At 55.7% G+C, this 20755-nt stretch overlaps 1 protein-coding gene across 2 annotated transcripts in view; it reads left to right on the top strand.

Annotated features, from left to right (window-relative positions):
- Positions 1–20755, top strand: part of SLC6A14 (solute carrier family 6 member 14) — a 56989-nt gene that overhangs the window by 20866 nt on the left and 15368 nt on the right. The window contains exons 1-5 of one of the 2 annotated variants that reach the window (XM_075941177.1): positions 181–396; positions 1160–1328; positions 11699–11830; positions 16712–16873; positions 19281–19419. In XM_075941177.1, the coding sequence (XP_075797292.1) occupies positions 349–396; positions 1160–1328; positions 11699–11830; positions 16712–16873; positions 19281–19419 (650 nt within the window). In that variant the 5' untranslated portion in view covers positions 181–348. Of the gene's footprint in view, positions 1–180; positions 397–1159; positions 1329–11698; positions 11831–16711; positions 16874–19280; positions 19420–20755 lie in introns of those variants that run through there. The other variant, XM_025190867.2, reaches the window with a different exon arrangement.

Below are 20755 nucleotides of genomic sequence, written 5' to 3'. Positions count from 1 at the left end.
GATGGGACGGGGCGGGGCTGGCAGGCGGGGGGGGGGGCTGGCAGGTAGATGGGACGGGGCGGGGCTGGCAGGCGGGGGGGGGGGCTGGTGGTAGGTAGATGGGACGGGGCGGGGGGGGGCTGGCAGGTAGATGGGACGGGGCGGGGCTGGCAGGCGGGGACCGGGAGTGCTTGGCCGGTGAGTTACCTGCAGCCCGCCCCGCCCAGCCGCCGGGAGCTGCGGGGAGGGGCCCCACCCGGGGCAGCCCCGGTCCCGTCACTACCGGGCAGCCCCGGCGGGGCAGGGGCCGATAAAGGGCCCGGCCCCGCGGCCGCGGCTCACTCAGGCGGGACTCGCGGAGCCGGCTCGATGGGGCTGAGGGGGCTGCCGGCCGCGCGCTGCTGCGGGAAGCACAAGGTGGGTGCTGGGGAGCCTGGGACAGCGGGGCAGGGGCAGCGGGCTGGGAGCGCCCGGCAGGCGCGGGGGGGGGGGGGCGCTGGGGCACCCGGGCATGTGCCCCCCCCAGAACCGCCCCCCCGCACACGGGCCGGGCTCTGTGCCTGTCCCTTGCTGGAGGCTGACGGCAGGTGTTTTGCGCGGAGCTGGTACCGAGGGAGCGCAGCCGGCAGGACCCGGGGCGGGGGGGCAGCCGGCCGGGCGGAGTCGCTGCCCGAGTTCGCCTCGTGCAGTGGCTCTGCCGGGTCTCCAGTGGGTCAGACAGTCTGGGGCGGACAAGCTGCGTGTAGTGGGTGCTCCGGTGGGGCCAGGTGGTGCTGGGGAGAGCTCCCCTGCCCAGGGTGGTAACAGTGCCAGTGCAGTTTCAGTGCAGTGTGGAAGCAGTGAGGATGCAGTGCCAGTGCAGTTTCAGTGCAGTGTGGAAGCAGTGAGGATGCAGTGCCAGTGCAGTGTGGAAGCAGTGTGGAAGCAGTGAGGATGCAGTGCCAGTGCAGTTTCAGTGCAGTGTGGATGCAGTGCCAGTGCAGTGTGGAAGCAGTGAGGATGCAGTGCCAGTGCAGTGGGGCTGCAGTGTGGAAGCAGTGAGGATGCAGTGCCAATGCAGTGAGCAGGCAGGAAAAGCGATGTCACGGGCGCACAAGGACAGAGGATGCTTTTCGCAGTCGCTCAAACTAGCCCAGAAGATCTCGTGGTCCATTATGATTTGTCCCTCTCTCCCCCAAAGGACTTCACGTTATCGAAGGGGCAAGATGCCCATGCTGGGCAGAATGACGAGAACACCGACCGCGGGAACTGGTCAAGCAAAACGGACTATCTCCTGTCCATGATTGGCTACGCGGTGGGGCTGGGCAACATCTGGAGATTCCCTTACCTGACCTACCAGAATGGAGGAGGTAGGTGTTGCTCTTTCTGCGCCCGCAGCGCCTTGTAACACAGTGGAGGGCGCGAGCGCTTTGTGCGCTGCCAGAACGAGAAGTGGCGCCTGGAATTACACTCGTGCTTCTGACGTGCCACCTGGGCTGCCCACAAGTGCTGTACGGATGGAGAGCCTTAGCACCCACCAGCACTGTACGGATGGAGAGCCTTAGCACCCACCAGCGCTGTATGGATGGAGAGCCTTAGCACCCACCAGCGCTGTATGGATGGAGAGCCTTAGCACCCACCAGCGCTGTATGGATGGAGAGCCTTAGCAGGCTTCACGTGCTACTTGCTAGACAGTTGTCTCAAGCCAGAATCGCATCCCAAGCACCCGTGAGCCTCGGAGCAGTCGCCAGTCCGGTTGGAACAAATCGCAGCTGGCAGCTGCCGTTAGAATAAGCAAAACCCCCGGAAAAGGGGGGTGGGCATGTGACGGGGTGAGGCAACCCCGCACTAGAAGGGCCCCCCCCAGCGAGGCAGGGGAAAGCGGCGCGGCTTGTCTCGCCGCCGCCGAGGACGCGTCCGGTGGGGTAACCGGGACGCGCCGCTCGGCAGGCGGGCGAGCGGGCGGGACCCCGAGCAACACAGGGGAGGGCGGTGACGGGGTGAGGCAACCCCGCACCGAGGAGGGCCCCCCCAGCGGGGCAGGAAGAGACGCCACGGCTGGACCTGCTGCCGCCGGGGACGCAGGCAGCAGGGCAGCCGGGACATGCCGCCAGGCTGGCGGCTCCAGGGACGCAGCCCGGGACAGCGCGGGGGAAGAACCCCCCCCCGGCAAGGTTAGTGGGGACAACCGGGCAGGGACGGCACCCCACCAGCCTCGGGGCGGGCAGCCCCGCGGGCGCCCCAGCCGGCCCTATGCCCCACAGCTGCAGGAGAGGGAGAGAACGCTGGGGGTGAGGGGAAACAGCTGGGGAGGAGAAGCTGGGGCCGTGGAGGAGCACAGGTGTGAGTGCTCTGGAGGGGCGGGGCGGCACCTTCCCCAGGTATAAAGTCAGGAGAGGCAGAAGCAGGAGGGGGAGGAGAAGGAGGACGCTGGAGGCAGAGGCTGAGAGACACCAAGGAGGCGGCGAGACCAGCCAGCTGGTGCGCGGACGAGCGAGGGCGTGAGGAAGCAGCCCAGGGCGGGTGTACTGGAGCCCGAGGGTTGATGCGTTGCGGCTCTGTGCCCCATCAGCCAGGTCGGGGGAGAGAAGAGCATCTCCCCCGCCTTAGGGCCCTGGGCTGGGGTCTGGAGAGAGGGAGGGCCCGGACCCCCCTCACCTCCTCGCTCGCGGGATCCTCGGGGCAACCACCGGGAGGGCCGACCCGGCGCCGCGGCACCGAGACTGGGACCTTCCGGGACGGCAACCGTGGGAGTGTGACTGCCCAGGACGGGGTGGGCTCACGGACCCCGTAACACGTGGTGGAGAATGTGGGCAGCGGGCCCCCGAACGGAAGGGGGGCGCTAGCGGAGCAGGGGTGGCTCTTGGGCACGGATAAGGGTGGAGGTTTGTGGTCTTCTCTCTAAGGGGGCCGCCCAGATGGAGCCGGCAAAGGTGTTGGAGTGGGTGATGGAAAACCAGCGGCAGCAGCAGCACCAACAGACGCAGATCGTGCAACAGCTGGCGGCGCAGTTTCAAGAGCAACAACGGCAACTGGTTAGAGAGCTCACGGAACACCAACAGGCGGTAGGGGCCCGCCGAGGGAGAGGGGAAGCCCCCTGGCCAGGGGAAGAGGACACAGCGGGAGGGGTCCAGCCGCCCGTTCGTTTAGCTAAGTTAGGCCCAGCGGATGACGTGGAGGCCTTCCTCGTAACCTTTGAGCGAGTGGCCACGGCGGCAAGATGGCCGGAAGAACACTGGGCGACTATAGTAGCTCCCTACTTGTCCGGACCGGCCCAGATGGCATATCGGGGGTTGCCCGCGAGGGAGGCGCTCCACTACTATAAAGTGAAGGAGGCCATATTAGACCAGGTAGGGATAACCCCCGAAACGTACCGCCAGCGGTTCCGGCAAGAACGATACCGGCCAGGAGACCGGCCCCGCGCAGTGGCCCATCGCCTGAAAGAGTCCGGGATGCGGTGGCTGGAACCCGAGCCCAAGACGGGGATGCAGGTGGCGGAGCTCGTCATTTTGGAACAGTTTATACAGGTGCTCCCGGGGGAAGGACAGAGGTGGGTTCGGCGTCACCGGCCCTCCACGTTAGCTGAAGCAGTGACGTTGATGGAGGATTTTGTGGCCGCAGAAGGAACGGAGGAGCGCGGGAAGAATCCGGTGAGTGGTCCGCCCGGGAGAGCGTCAATTGCAAGTAAGGGCCCCGCCGGGAGGGGAGAGCGAAGGCAGTCGGCGGAACCGGGGCCAGCCTGGGGACGGAAGTTAGCACCCGTATGGCGGAACCCAGCAGAAGAACCCAGGGCGGAGAAGAGGGGGCTCGCCCCCGAGGGAGACAACGGACGGAAGGTGGGGCCACCTAATAAGCTGGTCTGCTTCCAGTGCGGGCAGGAGGGCCACTTCCGCCGGGAGTGCCCTGTAATGGACTGTACTTTCGGAAGGGTGATGACCTCGGAGGCCCAGAAGGCGAAACCCCTGCCGAGTAAGGTGATGGCCAGGGTAAAAGTGGGGGGCCGTATTGTGGAGGCACTGGTGGACTCCGGCTGCGGACAGACGATGGTACGGGCAGACCTGGTCGAAGGGGGAGCAGCTACGGGAGGGCCCATCTGGATGCAGTGTGTCCACGGGGACGTCCGCCCTTATCCGACGGCTTGGGTCCAGATAGAGGACGGACGGCATACAGAGACGTGGCGAGTGGCGTTAGCCCCAAACCTGGCGTACCCCGCCCTGCTGGGATACGACTGGCCGGGCCTGGGCCCCTTGCTCCGACAATGGGGGCAGGCCGTGACATCACCCGAGGACGACCCCGGGGAAAGGGTGCCGGAGGTGGCGCAGGGGGAAGAAGCCCAGGCCCCGACTAGCGGGCACCCTACGGGAGGGGCTACGCCGGCCGGTACCGGAGAGGATACCCAGCTGTCTAATCTGGAGGTAGACGAAGGGGACTTCATCCAGCTTCAGCGGGAAGACCCCTCGCTTCAGCGAGCCTGGGACCAAGCTACGGCCCCGGGTGAAGGAGACGGGCCTCAGGAGACCTATGGCCAGAATCCCCGATTTGAGGTACGCGGGGATCGATTATACCGGGTGACCCAGGAGAGAGAGGGGCGTGAGACGGTCCGCCAGCTATTAGTCCCCACCAGGTATAGGTGGCGGGTCTTGGAATTGGCGCACGCCCACCCCTGGGCCGGGCACCTGGGGCGGGAGAAGACCCAACAGCGCGTGCTGCAAAGGTTCTTCTGGCCAGGGGTATATCGGGCTGTCCGGGACTTTTGTGACTCCTGCCCACAGTGCCAGCTGACGGCCCCAGCAGGGATCCCGAGGGCCCCGCTCATCCCGCTCCCGGTGGTGGGTGTCCCTTTCGAGCGGGTGGCTTTCGACCTGGTAGGGCCGGTCGAGAAGTCAGGACGGGGGCACCAATTTATATTGGTTTTAATAGACTACGCAACTCGGTATCCCGAGGCCGTCCCATTGCGGTCCACCACGGCGTCCGTGATCGCGGGAGAGCTGGTAAAAATCTTCGCGAGGGTAGGGCTCCCTCGGGAGGTGTTAACGGATCAGGGCCCAAATGTCACATCCCGGGTAATGAGCGAACTCTGTCGGATGCTGCGGATTAAAACCTTACGCACCTCCGTGTACCACCCCCAAACGGATGGCCTAGTAGAACGATTTAACAAGACGCTGAAAGCAATGATAAGACGGTTTATACATGACGACCCCCGGGAATGGGATAAGATGTTGCCGGCCCTGCTGTTTGCTGTCAGGGAAGTGCCCCAGGCCTCCTCGGGGTACTCCCCATTTGAATTGTTGTACGGGCGGCAACCACGGGGAATATTAGACCTGGTGAAAGAGAACTGGGAGGAGCAAGAGTCGAGGGCCCGGGGGACAGTCCACTATGTGCTGCAACTCCGGGAAAGGTTGAGAGCACTGGGGGAGTTAGCGAAAAGCAATCTAGAAAGGGCCCAGGAGCACCAGGAAAGACGCTACAACCAGGGGGCCCGTTTGAGGGAATTCGCACCAGGAGATCGGGTCCTGTTGCTATTGCCAGACCGAGATTCCAAGCTGATGGCGAGGTGGCAGGGCCCATTCGAGGTTCTCCGGAGGGTTGGGAAGGTGGACTATGAACTGAGGTTACAAGGGAAAAGGAAGGACACCCAAATATACCATGTAAACCTCTTAAAGAGGTGGAAGCCCCGAGAAGCACTATTGGTGGATCCGCGGCCCCTCGAGTTAGACCTCGGCCCTTGGTGTGAGCCAGAGGAAAAACCCTGGATAGAGGGAGAACTGGCACCCGCGCAGAGGAAAGAGATGGAACAGCTGCTACAGACGTTTCCACACGTACTCACAAGCCATCCAGGTAAGACGACCCTCGCCGCCCATGAGATAGACACGGAGCCCGGGAAGAGAGTCCGCAACCCGCTCAGGCCATTACCACGGAAGTTATGGGAGCCCGTGAAACAGGAGTTACAGCTGATGTTACAGTGGGGGGTGGTAGAAGAATCGCATAGTGACTGGCGGAGCCCGATAGTGCTGGTTCCAAAGGCAGACAAGACATTACGGTTCTGTATAGACTTCCGGGGGGTGAATGCGATCTCACGCTTCGACGCCTACCCCATGCCCCGGGTGGAGGAGTTGCTCGAGCGTATTGGAGAAGCCCAGTACCTCTCCACGATTGACCTCACGAAAGGCTACTGGCAAATTCCTCTGACCCCCGGAGCCAGGGAAAAGACCGCCTTTGCCACTCCCTTTGGGCTGTACCAATTTGTGACGATGCCATTCGGGCTCCATGGCGCCGCGGCAACATTCCAACGGCTCATGGACCGAATACTGCGGCAGCACCAGGCCTTCGCCGTCGCGTATATTGACGACATCGTCATATTTAGCCCAACCTGGGAGCAACACCTGAAACATGTGCAGGCCATCCTCAAAACCTTAGCGGAGGCGGGTTTAACAGCAAACCCAAAGAAATGCAAATTCGGACGCCGGGAAGTGTCATATCTAGGCTACACCGTGGGGGGAGGGCGCCTAAAGCCCTTAGTCGACAAGGTGAGTGCAGTACGGGATTGGCCTTTACCCACAACCAAGAGACAGATACGTCAGTTCCTGGGGTTAGCGGGGTACTACAGACGATTTATAGCCGACTTCGCCACCCTAGCGGCCCCGTTGACAGACATGACGCGGAACAACCAACCCCAAAAAGTAAGATGGACCGAAAGGGGCAGGCAGGCATTTGACACGATCAAACGACGCCTGGTGTCCGCCCCTATATTACGACAACCCGACTTTTCAAGACCATTCATCCTGCAGACGGACGCCTCAGAGGTGGGGCTCGGGGCAGTGTTAGCGCAGGAAGTCGAAGGGGGGGAGCATCCCATACTATACCTGAGTCGCAAACTGTTCGATCGGGAAAAGAACTATGCGACTATTGAGAAAGAGGCCCTGGCAGTTAAATGGGCCATTGAGGCTTTACGTTATTACCTTCTAGGGGACCGGTTCCTGTTGATCACAGACCACGCACCGTTGAAGTGGATCCAGTCGATGAAAGAGACTAATGCACGAATAATGCGGTGGTATTTAGCTCTCCAACCATACTGTTTCCAAGTGGTACACCGCCCGGGGGCGGCGCACCAGAACGCGGACTTCCTATCGCGAAGTATAAAGGAGGCTGAGGGGACGAAAGGACCCCCAGAGCTCGACTTAAGGGGGGAGGTGTGTGACGGGGTGAGGCAACCCCGCACTAGAAGGGCCCCCCCCAGCGAGGCAGGGGAAAGCGGCGCGGCTTGTCTCGCCGCCGCCGAGGACGCGTCCGGTGGGGTAACCGGGACGCGCCGCTCGGCAGGCGGGCGAGCGGGCGGGACCCCGAGCAACACAGGGGAGGGCGGTGACGGGGTGAGGCAACCCCGCACCGAGGAGGGCCCCCCCAGCGGGGCAGGAAGAGACGCCACGGCTGGACCTGCTGCCGCCGGGGACGCAGGCAGCAGGGCAGCCGGGACATGCCGCCAGGCTGGCGGCTCCAGGGACGCAGCCCGGGACAGCGCGGGGGAAGAACCCCCCCCCGGCAAGGTTAGTGGGGACAACCGGGCAGGGACGGCACCCCACCAGCCTCGGGGCGGGCAGCCCCGCGGGCGCCCCAGCCGGCCCTATGCCCCACAGCTGCAGGAGAGGGAGAGAACGCTGGGGGTGAGGGGAAACAGCTGGGGAGGAGAAGCTGGGGCCGTGGAGGAGCACAGGTGTGAGTGCTCTGGAGGGGCGGGGCGGCACCTTCCCCAGGTATAAAGTCAGGAGAGGCAGAAGCAGGAGGGGGAGGAGAAGGAGGACGCTGGAGGCAGAGACTGAGAGACACCGAGGAGGCGGCGAGACCAGCCAGCTGGTGAGCGGACGAGCGAGGGCGTGAGGAAGCAGCCCAGGGCGGGTGTACTGGAGCCCGAGGGTTGATGCGTTGCGGCTCTGTGCCCCATCAGCCAGGTCGGGGGAGAGAAGAGCATCTCCCCCGCCTTAGGGCCCTGGGCTGGGGTCTGGAGAGAGGGAGGGCCCGGACCCCCCTCACCTCCTCGCTCGCGGGATCCTCGGGGCAACCACCGGGAGGGCCGACCCGGCGCCGCGGCACCGAGACTGGGACCTTCCGGGACGGCAACCGTGGGAGTGTGACTGCCCAGGACGGGGTGGGCTCACGGACCCCGTAACAGGGCACCTCTCTAGTTAGAAGTAAATCGGGGTACTAGGCATGGAGGGAAAATGAGAAGTGTCAGTTCCAAAGTGATGGGACCCGAGAGGTTATAACTTGTTCAGACGTCTGCTCTGAGCCAGGGCCAATGCTCTGCCCACCTCATCTCCTGCCCGGGGTGGGTAACCAACCAGACAACAAGTCCCTGTAACTCCTTAAGCAAACCCCATGGCTGCTTATGTGTTTCCGCACCTGCCTCGGTGCTTGGCTGGCCTGGGGCGTGCAGGTGCCCCTGTTTTGCTAGTGTCAGCGCGACGGGGCCAGTCATCGAGAAAGGCGCCTTGGGCAAGGAGGCGTGGCAAGACGGGCTTTAACGCTGAACTCCTCAGACTAAGGAACGCCGAGAAAGGGAACAGTGATGTGACCTGAAATCAATCACCCCATTTCTGCTGTTGTTGAAACAACAACCACTGAGAGCCTGTGCCGGTTGCTGTGGACGGCGGTTTCTGGTGTAAATGTGGAAAGATGCGTTTACACGTCATAATGTGGCACTCCACTTTAGAAACCGCCCCACGCTAAATGAAGCTCAATGCTCGTTTATTTTCAGGGGCCTATTTTAAAGCAGCATCTCTTCTTTGCCCCCCTAAAGAAAAACTGAGGGCTTGTCTTCTCTACACAGTGTAGTGATCGATCCTCCAGCAGTCAATTCATCACATCTACTTAGACATGATAAATCAACCTCCGAGCGCTCTCCCATTGACTCCAGTACTCCCCCAGGAGGAGAAGGGTAACTGGAATCGACGGGAGACCAACCTTACTGCTGGAAGACAATCCCAACCAATCCCGCCAAACTTACTGCTGGAATACACCACGATAAGTTTGTTGACTTCAGTGACGTTGTATAGGTTGATTGACGGGGGGAAGGGGGTGTAGCCTAAGCATAAGACTAGGAATAAAAGTCCCTAATCTATTTACCACATTCCTGTGGGTACCATGGCAGCCCCTTCACAGAATCACGTGGTTGGTTTCATCTCATGACTCGCTTAGCTGAATGCAGAGGCAGGGTAGACAAACTCTGTCCTGGTCTAACTATGTAGCACTTTAAAGACTAACAAGATGGTTTAATACGTGATGAGCTTTCGTGGGCCAGAATCACTTCTTCAGGAAGGTCTGGCCCACGAAAGCTCATCACTTATTAAACCATCTTGTTAGTCTTTAAAGTGCTACATAGGCTGATCTTGCTAAAACAAAAGGAAAAACTAACACGGCTACCTCTCTATTCCTATTCTGTCCTGGTCCGTGAGTGATGGCAGTCATCAATTCCATTTCAGGGGGAAAGCGGGTATTTAAGCTAAACGCCTTAGGCTCCAGCCCAACTCCCATTTAAAGTCAATGAGTGTTGCAAATGCAACACAACCAGAGTATGTAATTTTACATGTAGGCTGAACCTCTCTAGTCCGGCACCCTTGAATTTGCCGGACCACGGGAGGTCAATGTTGTCAAGCAGCATCACCAACGCTTTCACTGCCTGCTGGGCTCTGAGAAGACACTGAGGGATGAATTAGAGCTAAATCACAGCACAGAACATTGAGAGCCAGGCCTGGTGGCTGTAAACAAACCTTATGGGATCATGGGAAACTTGACCACCCGTGAACTAAAAATCATGCCGGAGCAAAGATGTTGCCAGACCAGAGAGTGCCAGACTACAGAGGTTCAACCTGTATGCACATTTAAGATACAGATGTCTGGCTTTCTGGGCATACATATTTTATTGACGTGTGTTGGGCCTGGTTGATTTACTCACAAGTGCCAAAGATGACTGCTAATCCAAAATGAAGGCTAATAACATCTGTGCACCACACTTCCCGTGTATTTCAGTAAATGCGACAGAAGAGCCACCAGAGGAATATGTAAAACATCTTTCCTTGGGAGTATTTTTTGCATCTTTCTGTCTGCAAGGCCAGGTGCCTTCTGCAAGGCACATGATGTATCTGCTTGACTTCCAACATGTGAGCAGTTTGCTTACATTCAGTGGAGCTGCTTACAGGCTTACAGTTAAGCCAGTGCTTGAATATCTTGCTGAACTGGGGGGGGAGGGGGACTAGTTTATTTGGAACCTCTTTGTGAATGAAAAGAAAAACTGGATGAACCATTGCATGTGCACAAATATCAGATCACTTACCAGGCACTCACTACCTGGGGTGCTGACCCTAAGTCTAAATCCTGAATATGATAAAAAATGCTTCAAGCCAGGGAATGCGGCAGCCTCCCCCCATCCCCGTACCCTGAATTTCAGCCTCTGTGTTGCTGGTTGAAGGAAGAAATTAGGAAAACATTCACCCAGGTGCACAGCTGAAGCTGGGAATCAGAAAGGAGTCAGCCAACCATACGAAACAAATTAGCAACGTTTCCATGGTCTGGCTACTCTAACAGGGAGTTGCAAATCACCATTAAGGACAAAGAAGAAAGAGTTCATTTCGGCAGTATATTAAAGGGCACACGCTACCATAGAATGCAAACAAAGCCAAGCGTGTGCACAGCCAAACCTGGTCTCCGACTTCCTGGAAGCCTCATGTGGTGGGAGGGGTTTTACCCTTCTTTTCCCAAAAGGAAAGGTGTGCCCTAGAAATTGGCCGGTTTGAGGTTCTGGAGCCGAGCAGGCAGACTCAGAGTGCTTGGTGCCTGTGGTGATACAGAACTCTGCATTGGGAGGCCTCCCTGCATAGGAAATATGAGGCCGATTTTTGATAATTCAGCCCTTATCTTGGGAGGCGTGAAAATCCCCGGATGCACTTTTGTGACTATGCTGATGAGCAGGTGCAGCTCGTGCAATGTGGAAATCTACGTACCTGACTTGCGAGTGCAGTAGGGTGCACGTTTTACTTTGCTTCCATGTTTTAAATGAAAATTAACGTTTATTCGTACTTGGTTTTGTGCGTTATTTTAATTTTAAAATTACAAAATCGAAATCTTGGGCTAACCGACATTGCGGTGCTCCTGTATGCAATGTCTGAAAGTAAAAAGCAGGTGGGGAATGAGATGATTGAACAACTTTCATCAATATTATGCATATAGATCTATTCCCTTTTCTTCAAGATATTCCGGTCCCAGACTTTCAACCCTGCGGTGGGGCTTTAGTACTGGGCCGTGAATCTTGGCCTTTTCCATAAGTTACTGACAGAGGGCATCTGTCCGTCCTTCTGGTCTTTTTCTACTAAACTTATTCCCAGTTGTAGCCATAGGCACAATCCATAGTCATGCCTGAAGACATATCCGGAATCTATGTGACACAAGCAAATATTTGTGGAGGGACAAGGTAACCAGGCATTTGGAAGACGCTATCACTGTGAAAGGAGTAAAAACATGAGATCTTTATTTTACGAAAGACCCATGCATATGTTACTAACGTTACCTTTAATGGGACCTGGATCAGACCTCAGACAAGTAACAGCCCCTATTATCTGCAAACACTGTTGTGTTTTCTAGAACGTAGCCCTTTAGACACCGATTTGTACATTCTGGGATAGTTGCCTAGACGGCTGTACAAAAAGGAGTGGGATTGTGCAGGTATAATAGGTTTTTCTGTTTTCCACAGGTGCCTTTCTAATCCCTTACACGGTGATGTTGGCTTTGGCTGGGTTGCCTTTATTTTTTTTGGAATGTTCCCTGGGGCAGTTTGCCAGTCTGGGGCCAATTTCGGTGTGGAGAATGTTGCCAATTTTACAAGGTCAGTATCATCAGGGTTTTCCTTGTTTAGATCTTCCTTTGCTGCTGCTCATAGTCAAACGCAAATCAGTGATTTCCCCATAATGCTTCTGGCTAATGTCATACATTAGACGGCACTGGCCACAGAGTGGCATGCCGTTTCGTGGCTGGCCAAACTAAGGGGGCTAGTATGTACCGTGGGGAGGACACTGAATTCGTGGCATTATATGTAATCCATCAGGAGCAGCTGTTTCCAGCACATCAGTGTAACTGGCTCCTCTCCTCACGTGATCTGCTAAACCGGGGTCTGCTTGGGAGGTGCAGATCCTGCCTTTAGTTGCTCACATTGGCGCATGCATCAAAGATGTTGTTCCCCTTTGGCAGGTCAGCCGGAGCATCTAGATGCAGGGTTGGGAGGTAATGCTAAGGCACCCATGGGAATCAGGATTAGGGGGCAAATTCTGCCCTAATTCGCATCCATTCTGCTTCCACAAGGATGGAAGGGCGTCTTTCGGCCTGCCTGCTCCCCGTCCACCCAGCTGAATAATAGAATCCTAGAGCACTAGAAAGGGAAGGGACCTTGAGAGGTCATCGAGTCCAATCCCCTGCCCTCACAGCAGGACCCAGCACCATCTAGACTATCCCTGATAGGTGCCTGTCTAACCTGCTCGTAAATATCTCCAGTGATGGAAAATCCACAACCCCCCTGAGCAATTTATTCCAGTGTTCCATCACCCTGGCAGGTAGGAAGTTTTTCCTAATGTCCAACCACAACCTCCCTTGCTGCAGTTTAAGCCCATTGCTTCTTGTCCCATCCTCAGAGGCCCAGGAGAACAATTTTTCTCCCTCCTCCTTATGACACCCTTTCAGATACATGAAAACTGCTATCATCTCCCCTCTCAGTCTTCCCTTTTCTAAGATAAACAAGCCCAATTCTTTCATTCTTCCTTCATAGCTCACGTTCTCTAGACCTTTCATCATTCTTGTTGCTCTTCTCTGGACCCGCTCCAATGTCTCCACATTTTTCCTGAAATGTGGTGCCCAGTGTCACACTGTTGACTCATATTTAACTTGTGGTCCACTATAACCCTAGATCCCTTTCTGCCATGCTCCTTCCTAGACAGTCGCTTCCCAGTCTGTGTGAAACTGATTGTTCCTTCCTAAGTGGAAGATATTTGCATTTGTCCTTATTAAACTTCATCCTGTTTACCTCAGACCATTTCCCCAGTTTGTCCAGATCATTTTGAATTCTGACCCTTCCTCCAAAGCAGTTGCAACACCTCCCAGCTTGGTATCCTCTGCAAACTTAATAAGCGTCCTCTCTATGCCGATATCTAAATCGTTAATGAAGATATTGAATAGAACCGGTCCCAGAACAGACTCACTTGTTATGCCCTTCTAGCATGATTGTGAACTGTTAATAGCTACTCTCTGAGTACGGTTATCCAGCCAGTTATGCACCCACCTTATAGTAGTCCCATCTAAGTTGTATTTGCCTAGTTTATTGATAAGAATATAATGCGAGACCGTATCAAATGCCTTACTAAAGTCTAGGTGTACCACGTCCACTGCATCTCCCTCATCCACAAGACTCGTTATCCTATCAAAGAAAGTGATCAGATTGGTTTGACATGATTTATTCTTTCCAAATCCATGCTGGCTGTTCCCTATCACCTTATTATCTTCCAGAATGCAGATAGGAATAAGGAAATAACATGTTTAATTGTGTGTGATGCTTTCTTTGCCTTTACTGATCTTTCATATGCAAATTTGATGCTGTTGGCCCAAACACTTGAACTGGAGGGCCCATTATAAAACCACTTCCTGTACATTCCATACCCCTTGGACATCAAAAGCGAAGTATGGGACGCTTTCAGCCCGCTCCATTGGCCTCATTAGCACTGGCACTATAATTGACAGGTAGTCCCCCCCCCATCTCGCTTCTTATTCTGTTTTAAATTCTGAGGTTCCCCCCTTTTTTCTCCACTCAAGCTCATCTGAAGAAGCGGATTTTGCCCACAAAAGCTCACGATACTAGAGATATGTTTGTTAGTGACACAGGATTGCTCATTGTTTTTCCAGGTACAGAGTAAGGGTGTGTCTAGAGTACCTAGTTTTGTCGACAAAAGTGGACTTTTGTCGACAAAACAATAACAGCGTCTACACTACCGCGGAGTTCTGTCGACATAACGTCGACAGAACTCCGCGGTTTTGTCGACGCTGGTAAACCTCATTTTATGAGGCAAAACACCTTCTGTCGACAGAGTTCTGTCGACAGAAGGTGTTATTGCCTGTAACGTTGCGTCCAGACTACGGAGTTCTGTCGACAAAGCGGCTTGCTTTGTCGACAGAACTCAATGTGTCTGGATGCAAATTGTCGACGGAAGTTTTGTCGACAGTATCTGTCGACAAAACTTCCGTCGACAAAACGCGGTAGTCTAGACGTACCCTAACATGGCTACCCCTCTGAGACTTTTACTGATCCGGTGTGTCAGTAAACCACAAAAGGGGATTGTGTCCAGGCATTTAGGTTTCCTGACTCGTTTCTGCCTCAAAACTTACCCAGAATAACAAGGCCCAGCGCACAAGCTTCCACATTCTGCACAAGATGAAAAGTAGGATAAATCCACCCCGAAGACAGTTGGGTCTATGGAGAAAGCCAGGACTGAGTGTGTGGAAGCACGTACGTCACATATATTCCCCAAGCTCCCTGGAAAAGATTTGGTAGCTTGACCTCAAACTCGCCAGGTTCCTTTTGACCAAGGAAAGCAGCAACGTCTTTGCAAGCCACTGGTTTAAGGCTGCCTGTCCGTCACTGCCATGGCTCGCAATCCCAGTGAGATCTCTGCCACCCGGGTGCTCAGTCCCAGTTTGGTATAATTTTTCTTGCCTTTATTTCGAGAGACACATGGATAAATTCCTCTGTCCTTCAGGGATGCAGAAAATCTGAAACTCCTCCCCCCTTCACAAATGGCTCTGGTTTTCTTACTCCAATCCTGGATCCAAAACTGGATCCAGTCCCTAAAGTTGTGACTTCAGCCCATCTCTATGTTTGTTGCTGTCCAGGGTAAAAGGACTGAAGATCTCTCTTCCCATGGGCATGCCTTTCCACTTACCTATCACAGCTATTTCCCACCTGGGTTTGCCTACACTTCTCTTTTAGAGATGCGACCCCCTTTCCTCCTCCTGTCTGGTTTTCACCAGTCCTTCCTGGCATGGTTTCCCTTAGCAATTCATCGCTCCTTCTGCTGGCTACTGGGAGCAAGGAGGTACCTCTGGATCCTGCTAGCTGGGATCCGATTTCATGCCCTCACTGAGGGTGCAGCTACACCAGGGATCTCCAACCCTTTTAGGCACAAGATCACTTTTCTGAAGTGAAGTGCAATCCAGGATCTACCTCACACCCAAATACCCTGGCCCCGCCTCCTTTGTGCTCCTTCTCCAAGGCTCCGCCCCTGCTCACTCTGTCCTCCCCCATCCTTCTTCCCTTTCATCAAGCAGGGGCAGAGGGTTGGGGTGCAGACTCTGGTCTTGAGTTAAGGGATTTGGAGTTGTTCTGATCTGAGCCTGGGGCAGGGAGTTGGGGTGTAGGAGGGGTTCAGGGGACAGGTTCTGTAGGGAAGTTTGGGTCTGGGGGGGCTCAGGGTAGGCAGGGGTGTGGGGTGCAGGAGGGGGTTTATGACTGGGGTAGGGGTTCAGGATATAGGCTCTAGCTGGATACTATTTACCACAGGTGGTGCAGCGGGGCTAAGGCAGGCTCCCCCCTGGCCTGGCCCTGCACCGCTCTCAAAAGCAGCCAGCAAACTCCATCCCAAGTCCTGTTGTGCCCCCCTCCATCCTGTGGAGATAACATACAGGGTGGGAGAGGGGGCACCCTGACATCAGCACCCTCCTCTTTCTTCCCTGCCCTGCCCAGCAAGTGGGGGAAGGCAGGGGCAGCTCTAAGGCAAAGGACAGGACCTGCACAGCAGTGGGGGAAGGGGCAGCTGAAGTGCCGGCACTTGGTAGCCTCTTGGCCAAACCAGTCAGGATCCCCTGTCAGAGGCTCCAAGATCGACCAGTCGATCCCGATCGACTGGATGGTGACCACTGAGCTACACTGTACCATTCCTTTGAGATAACTAGCGTTATTTTGAAATAACAGCCGGCTTATTCCGAAATCTGTAAACCTCATCCTATGAGGAATAACGCCTCTTCCGAAATAGCTATTTTGAAATAAGGGCCATTCTAAGTTATTCCTCCCGGTGCTTGCTGGGGCTTTAAATCGAGATAGCATGTCTGTACTAGGGAAGCCGGCCTCAGACTCATTTTGAGACTTCCCTGCAGTGTGGACATACTATTCTGGAACGTGAATATATTGGTGTCCTCGATTTCTGTCTCTTCTCTAGCCTGATGCCAATTGACCAGGCTGCCACAAATCATTTTTAAACATTACCGAGTTGTACCACTTTGCCTTTGATGCTCCCGTTCCGCCCTCCCTCCTGGGTTCTCCTCACGAGAGCTTTGCTCGCACCAAGAGTGTCTGATCCACCCTGAGCTTTGCTCTTCAGTCTTCTGGTTCTGCCATATGTTTGTTGGGTGGATTTCTGATGTCACACCGGCCTTCTCCGCTTCCTCCCTGGACACGTGCGGAGCGCCTCTCACATCTGGCGGGGAACGCAGAGTGAGCTGAAATGAGCCAGGCTCCATGTTCACGTGCAGAGAGTTGATATATGCCCAGGGTCTGCTCTGCTTGGGGTACAGACCCATTGGGGCAGGCACTAGGCAATCCGGCGGGCCATACGGTCATTTCAAGGCAGTGTGGCGGAGGCTCAGAGCAGTGCACCATTCAGGAATGTGGGGGCGCACGTTTTCTTTCAACGGTGTGTGGGTTGGATGCCGGAGCTTCTTCTCTCTTTTCCAGGCGTGGGATTCACGGCGGTCATCATCACCACCTTGGTTGCCATCTACTACAACGTCATCATCGCCTACGCCCTCTACTATTTATTTGCCTCCTTCCAGAGCGTCCTGCCGTGGTCAGACTGCTTCTCCTGGGCGGACGCCAGCTGCAGCAAGACCCCTCTAGGTACGGTACGTCTCCGGGCCGGCGCGCTCCGGGGAGCTCCGTGGCTTCTGTGGCCCAGACAGACCCACGGCACAGTGCGGTAGTGGGCTAGGGCACCGGCCAGGGTGCTGCCTGGACACCTGACCTTGACAATCAGAGGCCCCTCGGCCTGATCTTTCTACCTGCCTCTAGCCCTGGCCATGTGATCAGGGCTAAAGGGGGCTCCTTAGCCTGAGACCCAAGGACGTAGCCCCTAAAGCCCCCACGTGCTGCGCTCCTGGCTGGCTCTGCCTGGGGGGGAGTAGGGGGTAGGGCTCCGTGTGCTGCACGCGCTGCCATTTCTCCTCCTCCCCGTCGCCGGGAGCACAGGGCAGCTCGCTCCCCGTGTGCTCGTCCGCAGGCTTCCCCCACCGCTCATGTTAGCCAGGAATCCCGGCCAACGGGAGTGGCAGGGGGCAGCGCCCGCAAGCACAGGGTGGCCCGGAACCGCTTGTTCTTCCCCGCCCAATGGCAGCTGTGCCAGGGAAGCGTCCCAGTCCCCTGCCCCCTCCCACACTCTTCCCTCCCTCCCTCCCTCCCGGGCCCTGCGCCCTTACCATGGGGACAGCTCCTGGGCCTTCCACACGGGCTGTCCGTTCCCACCTCAGCTCTGTCCCGGTGATGGTGGCTGCCATTTTATTGCTGCATCGTTTGAGCTCCTGGGCTCTCACTGGGTGGGCGTCTGCTGCACAGGACCTGAAACATTGGCATAACCCGGGGCTGCCTTCCCAGACACAGAAGTAGTCCCAGTCTGAGGTGAATCGATGGCACAGAATGGGTGGGAGCATCCAAAGATTGCCAGTGCAGTCTGTTTTATTTATGTACTAAAAGGCCCTCCAGCTGCCTCCATGTGGTGGGGCCCTGAACCTGGAACACGGATGAGCCTGACCCTGGGAGGACGGGGCGGAGCTTGTACTGCATCTTCCCCTGCCCCCCTCCAGTTTGGGGTCAGGCCCCCGCATGCACTAACCTGCTGGCAGAGATGGAGGAGGGTTGGGCTGGGGGCAGAGAGGTGGGGAGGAGGCTCCAGCCAGTGCCGGCAGGCAGAGGAGGAGCAGAGGAGCTCAGGGATGACAGGGGGAGCAGAGGGCCCCCCTAGCGTGGTGCCCCCCTACCTTGGCGCCGGGGGACAACTGCCCCCCACTCCCTCGCTACACCACCGACTGGCCGTATGCATGCATTATTGAAAAGTTTATTTTGAAAATGTAATTTCCCATCCTGCACTTCAGTTGAATATTTTATCGTAGACTTCCAGTCTGACGTGTTTTTTCAGTTTTACATTTATGCATTTCAAGGAGCTACTCCTGGAAAGGACTGATCCCAAAATGGTTGCTGCCTATGAAATGTGCTGGATTAAAGTCAGACTAATTGCCCCCAAATACTGCCTAGAATTTCCCCAGGGTTTCATGTCAAAGAAATCCTCGTGCTGATAGCACGGAGTGCATTGACCAACTCTTGGTTGGCTGAAATGGTAGCCAAGAGATTTGGGGTCCATTTTAAAGAGAACTAGAAATAATGCCCGGCTGTCCCTGTCAGTGTGAAATAGGACAGGTATGAGCTGAAATCCTGCATCTGGTCCTTCGACTCTCAAAACATTTGAAACCCTACCTGCACCTAGCTCTGATTTTTGCAGAAACTTCTGAGCCTTACGTTAGGCCAACCAGGTTCCCAGAGCTGAACCCCCCGTCCCCCGGTGGTGTTTGGAAGTGGAGCCCAATTCTCATGTGAATGTGGTGGGCGGGGTCTCTTTGGAGTTATTCCAGTTGCGGCAAGGATACAAATGGATGCCCTAACGCAGCGGTTCCCAACCGTTTCCAGGTGGGGACCCATTTTGACAATTCAGGAAGACCTGGTGACCTAAGGCAACTCAAAAACAGCAGGAGGAGGGAGGCAGAGCTACCTAGGGAGACACTTGGCGACCCTTTTGAAATGTAATGGCGACCCGTATTTGGGTCCTGACCCATAGGTTGGGAAACGCTGCCCTAACAGCCCGCAAGAGGCACTTACTATAATCCAAGCCAGGTTTAAAACTAATAAACGAAAGTTCTTCTTCACACAGTGCACAGTCACCCTGTGGAACTCCTTGCCAGAGGAGGCTGTGAGGGCTAGGACTATAACAGAGTTTAAAGAGAAGCTAGATAATTTCATGGAGGTTAGGTCCATAAAAGGCTATTAGCCAGGGGATAGAAATGGTGTCCCTGGAGATGGATGGCACGAGACAAAGCTGTTGATCATTGTCTTCGGTCCACCCTCTCTGGGGCACCTGGTGTTGGCCACTGTCGGCAAACAGGCTACTGGGCTAGATGGACCTTTGGTCTGATCCAGTATCACCGTTCTTGTGTTCTTATGTTAATCCCCCCTCGGACACCAACAATCCTTTCTCTTTCAGTGAGTGATTGCAATACAACCCTACTGAACGGGACCGTCATTCACACAAACTACTCCTTTGTCACCAGCAACAATCTGACCTGTCTCAACGGCAGCATGACGTATAAACAGGTGCAGCCCCCCAGTGAGCAGTACTGGAAGTAAGTAACCCCTCTTCTAAGATCGGCGTGTGCTGGATGGGGGGCTGGAGGAATCAGAGCCAGATTAAGACACGCTGAGGACCTAAGTTTAAAAGGCCCCAGAGCATTACAAAAATGTGCGTTATTCTAACAGAAAGGACAATGCAATCCTATAATAGAAATAATAGAATAACGTTTTAAATTTGCATCGATACCAGCATGTAGATGAGGATGCAACTAAACACTAGCCACTTTTTTGTATTTAGAGGACCTTCTGAGACCCTAAATTTAGCTTGTGCATAAATCCGGCACTGGCAGGGACCCTCTGCGCAGCCCATCCTGCTTTCCCAGAGACAGTTTTGGGCCAAGCTCATGGGTCTGTAAACTAAATCGGAGAGGTCTGTCCAGGAAAACATTCAATACTAATCGGGGTGACAAATGTACTGCCCAGCCCAGAGAAGCGCAAGAATGAATGAATTACTAAGAAATAAATAATCCAACTAGGGAAGTTTCCCCCTTACGCCCCCAGCCAGAAGGTACAGGCTTTCTCCCTAACTGGGATGTTAAAAATATTCAGCCAGCCTCTTGCCGTTTCTACCCCTGTGATCGTAGACCACCACCCAGGACAGGGATGTGTTTAGAATGGGCATGTGCAGGTGGGTGAGCCTCTGGGGTGTGATGATGGACAGAGCCATCGGTTCACACCTTGCAGGGGGGTGAGGCCGGAGGCCCCTGGTTCCTGACACGCCGGAAGAGGACAGGAAGTGAAGTCGTGCTCCCCATAGAGTGGCTTGTTGCTGGGCTCGTCCATCTGCTCCTGCCCCCAGCTGGCTCTGTCCCCAGCCGGGTCTATACACTATGGAGCATTGACTCGAGGCAGAGGGAGAAACCAGATGTCCCCCCGTCCCGCAAGCCTGCCCTGCTACTGGGGAAGTCAATGGAATGTGCCGTGTATACTCGATCATAAGCCCGTTCGTTCATAAGCTGACCCCCCCCAAGTTAAAAAAATGTGACTATGCAGTGACCTGTACGTAAGCCAACTCTCTATCAGCTGTTTGCAAACTTCCCGTCACAGCTCGTCAGCGTTTTGTTTACCTGGGGCGTCTGCAGGCACAGAGCCTCTGAGCTCCCAGTGTCTGCGAGTCGCCGTTTCTGGCCAACGGGAGCAGTAGGAAGAGGCAGCCAGGACGTCCTCTGCCCGTGTCACTTCCTGCAGCTCCCAGTGGCTGGCAACAGTGAACAGCAACCAATGGGAGGAAAGGGAATCCGTGCCTGCAGACACTCCGGGTACATAAGACGTCCCGGTGCGCCAGCGTTTTGCCCTGCTGAGCTGGGAACTGAAGTTAGCCGACCTCCG

Source organism: Pelodiscus sinensis, chromosome 13, assembly GCF_049634645.1.
Source record: "Pelodiscus sinensis isolate JC-2024 chromosome 13, ASM4963464v1, whole genome shotgun sequence".
NCBI classification, from domain to species: domain Eukaryota; kingdom Metazoa; phylum Chordata; order Testudines; family Trionychidae; genus Pelodiscus; species Pelodiscus sinensis.
This window is presented reverse-complemented; position numbering and strand designations above follow the sequence as displayed.